Source organism: Atta cephalotes (assembly GCF_000143395.1).
Source record: "Atta cephalotes unplaced genomic scaffold scaffold00034, whole genome shotgun sequence".
NCBI classification, from domain to species: domain Eukaryota; kingdom Metazoa; phylum Arthropoda; class Insecta; order Hymenoptera; family Formicidae; genus Atta; species Atta cephalotes.
The window spans coordinates 1,487,871-1,493,233 of NW_012130098.1; the positions used below are offsets into that span (position 1 = coordinate 1,487,871).

General features: G+C 41.2%; 1 protein-coding gene across 1 annotated transcript in view; it reads left to right on the plus strand.

Moving 5' to 3' along the window:
- Positions 1–4,569, plus strand: part of LOC105621521 — a 42,248-nt gene extending 37,679 nt beyond the window's left edge. Inside the window, exon 2 of the mRNA XM_012202993.1 lies at positions 2,740–4,569. Coding sequence (XP_012058383.1) covers positions 2,740–4,569 — 1,830 coding nt within the window. The remainder of the gene's footprint in view (positions 1–2,739) is intronic.
- Positions 4,570–5,363: the final 794 nt, after the last annotated feature.

Below are 5,363 nucleotides of genomic sequence, written 5' to 3' on the forward strand. Positions count from 1 at the left end.
AACTAAAACTAAAAAATAACAACAATAATAATAATTAAATTAATATTATTATTATAATAATAATATTATTACTACTACTTAATAATTAATTATTAATACTATATATATATATATATATATATATATATATAGAGTGTATAAGTTGTTTGATGGCTTATCCTTTAATCACATTATTCGAGAATTGAACTGTGAATTAAAGAGATTCTCAAAAATGAAACAATAAAATAAAAAGAATCCTGGACAATTATACGGCGGTGCACTTAATCTTAACCATTCTGCCGGGCAAACTGTCACTTGGTTCGTGGCAAGGACGACAGCGACCTTCCTGGAGTCGCAAAAATTCGATGGCGCGCTGCAACACGAAACACGATGCGCCGTAATGCAATGGCGAGAGTCCGGCAATAAAATCAACTCGGGAGATCCGGACATTTTTATATTCTCTTTAAATTCACGCAGGTTTTACACCATCATGTCCCGTATAAGAAACCTCGTGTTCAACGCGAAGAAAAATGTAATTCTTTTCTCTTTTGTTACTTTTTCGCGCAGCTATCACGCCACGATATCGCGTAATAACACCAATAAAACGCGAATCGCGAGAAACATGTACTTTGTCGGTTGAGTGCATTGATTACTAATCGAAATTATAGCACGTGAAATCATTTCCGTTAATTTGCTCCGACGCGAATTAAAATAATACCCGGCACGTCGTCTTTAAGTTCTCCAAAACACGTCTGTACTTCTTATCTCGTAAACGTCGTCAAGATTATAGGAAGATCCATGAGCGTCGTCAGGACTTCTAAGCTTTAAACTTCTTTATTATTTATTTTCAAACAGTTTGATGTTATAACATATTGTTATATAATATGTTATTATAATATATTTATTGTAACAAAATATAATTTTTTAAATATATATTTTATGTTCTCTTGTATATTTATGTAATTTACTATTTTATAATAAATGCGTACCACAAAATTCATATCACTTCATTTACTTATTATTTATGTTTAACATTTAAAAAGATTAATGAAAAGATTGATAAAATCTTTGTCAAAAACATTATTCAAACAAATTCTCTGCCTGAAAATGTAAATGCCTGTGCATCTTTTTCGCAAGTCTCTCTTGCGACGCCCATGGCACCCTGTGCGTCCTTTCTCCTGTGCATGTCGTCGGGCAATCGCGTAATAAGAAATAAATTAAGCGTTTATATCCGCGTGCATTGGCGGTGGCCACTATCTCCTGGACGTGGATTCCCGGCACGTGAGAAGCACGCACGCCTAATTGCTATTGGGATAGTCGCCGAATACTTGAAACACTCAGTGTAGTGTTGAACGACTCATTACAATCGCTCTCTCATTTCCCACATCCGAGGAATGTCCTTCCGCGCGAATATCTGAATTTTTTCAATTTTCGTTGTCGATACGTTAAAAATCGATTTTCCTCATCCGTTTTCAACAAATGATCAGTTTCTAGAACGGCAATATTTTTACACCTGAGACCTGTGTATGCGTCATTGCGCGAAACCTATCGCTCAAGTTCGCACGATCGAAGTCACGTAGCCTCCACGATGATCACTATAATCACAATGTATGAATGTAGATTGTGTTCCTGCGTATACAAGTATTTCAAATATGGATATTAATGGCGAAGAAAAATGGTTAAAATTGCTTCAAGGTTCGCATAAATAGATTATGAAATTCCTGAACTCTGACGAAGACTGTACGAATGTAAACAGTCAATGAAGCGTTTTTTTCCACGGTGATTATTACCTGAATTTTCGCGCTTCGTGCAAACATCGATACCTGTTTTGTTCCGAGATTTTCACCTACAGATAACGTCGCGCGACCTTCCGCTTCTGCTTCCCTTCCGTTGATCGTCATATCGATGCAATGGCTCGCCATTGTTTGCAAATGCAAGTCCCGGGCGCGTAATGGTTCCGGCATTATTAGACGTATAACTTTTATGTTTGAACGATAATCTCGCTTACCGTGCGCGTATCTTCCCGAAGCGAGGATCCCGATAAACCGTTCACATAAATATCATATTCGTGACGTTGGCTCCTTATATTATACCTGCGCGACTCATCAAGGTCGTGTTTACAAAGAACTCGAGCACGCACAGGTATCTTATTACATTCGCAATAGCCACATATCTTATTATATAGATAGATATAGAACTACAGTGAACAGTGAGAGGAAATCGATTAAGAACGCGATCGATAAGCTGGTGATTAAAAATCAGAATTGACGATAATTACTGGCGTCTTCTGAGCAACACATAATTTATAATTGAAAGTCATGGAAGTGACTATTATAATGATACATAAATAAGCGAAAATCTAGAATGCGCTATGATATTAGTTGATTGAGACCTGGAAGAGTCATTTGTCATTTTATCATTTTTCACGCATATAAAATGCATTTATATAGAATAATTAGATTTTTATCAAAGTCTTCGTTTTAACTCTCCGAAGTTTATTTCCTAAGCTATGTAATGCAGTTTCTGAGTTTATTAAATCCATTTAATTTATGTTAATTAAAAGATATCTTAATAATTTAATATAAATAAATCTTTTTTAGAAATATACAGTTATTTAAATATGCAGTTCATCATTAGTCCTTACAGAATTAATAGCATTATATAACGTTAAGAAACAAAATGGAAATTAATGTTTTTAATTTTATTATGAAATAAATGATCTTTTAATTAAAATTGCAACTGAATTGCGTGGTTTTTCAGGTACTGCTTCAGGCGGCACTATTCTGGGAAGAAACTCACGGCGCTCCAGCGAAGAAGAGCGACATAGTTGCCGGTTCAGAATTCCTTTCAGTCTTCATAAACGGCGCTATGGCGACGCCACCGCAACGACGCCGGGGTTTCCGACCGCGTGGTAGTCAAAACGCGGCTGCGACAGCGGGTGACAGCGCGACCGCCGAATCGCACCAACACGAGGCCTCGATCTATCGAATATCTCGGAACCCAAGCGGCGGTCGACCGATTTCAGTATCAAGGCCACAGACGAGCGGTCGTGAGGAAATCGTTCGTTTCTACCCTATAAATCAAAAAATGTTGGAAAACCGGCAGCAAAATTTAGCGTCGTTGATCGACGACCTGAGCACGCCGGACGACATAAGCTCGACACATCTAACACCTTCGAGCACGGTAACAACGACGATGACGAGTGTACCAACGTCGAACTATCAAGATCGAACAATCTCAAGGTCGAATGGAACCAATGGAGCTATCGGCAGAGGAATCAGCCGGCAGAAGGTGATCGGTGTCAGCGTCACATCCACGGTTGAGGCCACGCCGTACAAAGTACGTGTGGAACATTACGACAGCGCTGACGCCGTGGTTGTTACGCGACCATCAAGTTTGGACTCTACCGTGAATAGAGAAGTTCCTAAAGAATCAACCAGGGAATCAATTAGAAGTTCGACGAGTACCAGCAGACCCTCGACGTCACTATCATCCACAATGACAACAACGACAACTACAACTACGACGACTACAATGACTCCACTACCGCCGGGTCGATTCGTTACCGAAGAGCTTAGCAACATCGTTTCGGAATCAAACAGAAGCGAATTCTCCGTTGATGAGGATTCGCCGAGAACGAGTTGGCGTGGCCGCGTAACCATGACACCACGAATTGAGAACAATCATCAGGACGAAGAAATTAATGAGGCTGCGCGGATTATTGATGTTGATGCGATTACTCTACCGACGGAAGAGAATTACGAGTTACCCGTAGAGAACTCGGAACGACGAGAGTTGAATGAGGAATTGCCAGAGATGTCAACGGATCGGCTTCAAGGACGCAAGATGGGACGTCATTATGACGCGTCGCTTTACAATCGATCAGGCCCAAAGGTGTACAGTCAGTCATCGAAAGCGTACAAACCTTCACGAACCTACAACGAGTCCCCTAAAGTATACAGCGAGCCGGCCAAAGTATATGGTGAACCCGAGCGTATGTACGGAGAACCGGCTAAAGTGTACAGCGAGCCAGCTAAAATCTATAGCGAACCAGCTAAGGTTTATAGCGAGCCTGCGAAGGTTTATAGCGAGCCGGCCAAAGTCTATGGTGAGCCGGAAAAAATCTATTCCGAACCATCTAAAATCTACTCGGAACCAGCTAAAATCTACTCCGAGCCGGCCAAAATCTACTCGCAGCCGGCTAAAGTATATGGCGAGCCCAGTAAGGTATACGACTCTGAGGGCCAACCAGTGGATCGTCAAGAAAGCGTTGAGCCTCATGAGCAGAATTATGAAATCGATGAATCGGTCAGCGTCGGCAGCAACGGTAATGTTCATGGGCCGCAATTGGTTGTCACGGAGGAAACCCCAGGTGCGACGGAGGATGGTCACAAGGTCGGTTATGTAGTGGAGGGCAGAAACTATAGGAAATACAGAGTCGAGGAGAGAACACCAGATGGTTTTATCGTGGGTGAGTATGGCGTCGTCAGTCATGACGACGGCTCGCTGCGTGGTGTCAGATATACCGCTGATGGTACTATCAATCCCCAACTCATCTACGACGCCCTGATGAAGTTCCTCGCATTGTGAACGCCATGATAATGGAAAAAAGTGAAAGGAAGAAAGACGAATCGACGAATCGTTGTGAGACACCAAGGGAGATCACGCAACGCTGCTGAACTCATTTCTTCACCTATAATTCATGCTATATTTCAAAAATCAAGAATAATTTGATCTGTTACAACCCACGCGATATTTTTACTACAGTTGTCTGTTAGACAATGGTCTGGTCTAGGCCATTCAATGTCAGCTAATGATGGGTTATGAAAACTATTAACTGTTTCCTTCTTCAGAAAGACTTGATTCTGCAGCGACGGCGAGCAAATTGCGAATTTCTTTGAGGTGACTTTGGTAACGTCGATGAGACAAACACGACTGATACTTTTGCTCTTGCCAACTCAACTGCCTCAACAAATAATTTTAAGAACGACGATTAGGATCTAAGGAAGAACTCACTCGACCAAGGCAACTCGACCTGCGCGCGCCACCGATCCGAGAACCGAAAGGTCGACCGGGACCGACGCACGAAAAAGTCAAATCTCGATGCTCAGTCATTGCGAAACGCTGACAGATGAAAGTTACTCTTTGGACGGCGAAAGTATAAACTTTTGTGTGCAGTGCCGCTTGATAGTCTTTCGATCTAACGATCATAGTAGCCAATTGAAGTGTCGAACGTTTTTTTTTATCCGCTAATAGCTACTCGCAAACACTTGAAATAAGAACACAGCTATTCGCGGGCTACTAAAAATATATTTCAGTGCATAAGAAGCTTGTGTTTGTGCATGATATGCATCGACTTGGACGATTTTCAATTTTAATATAAT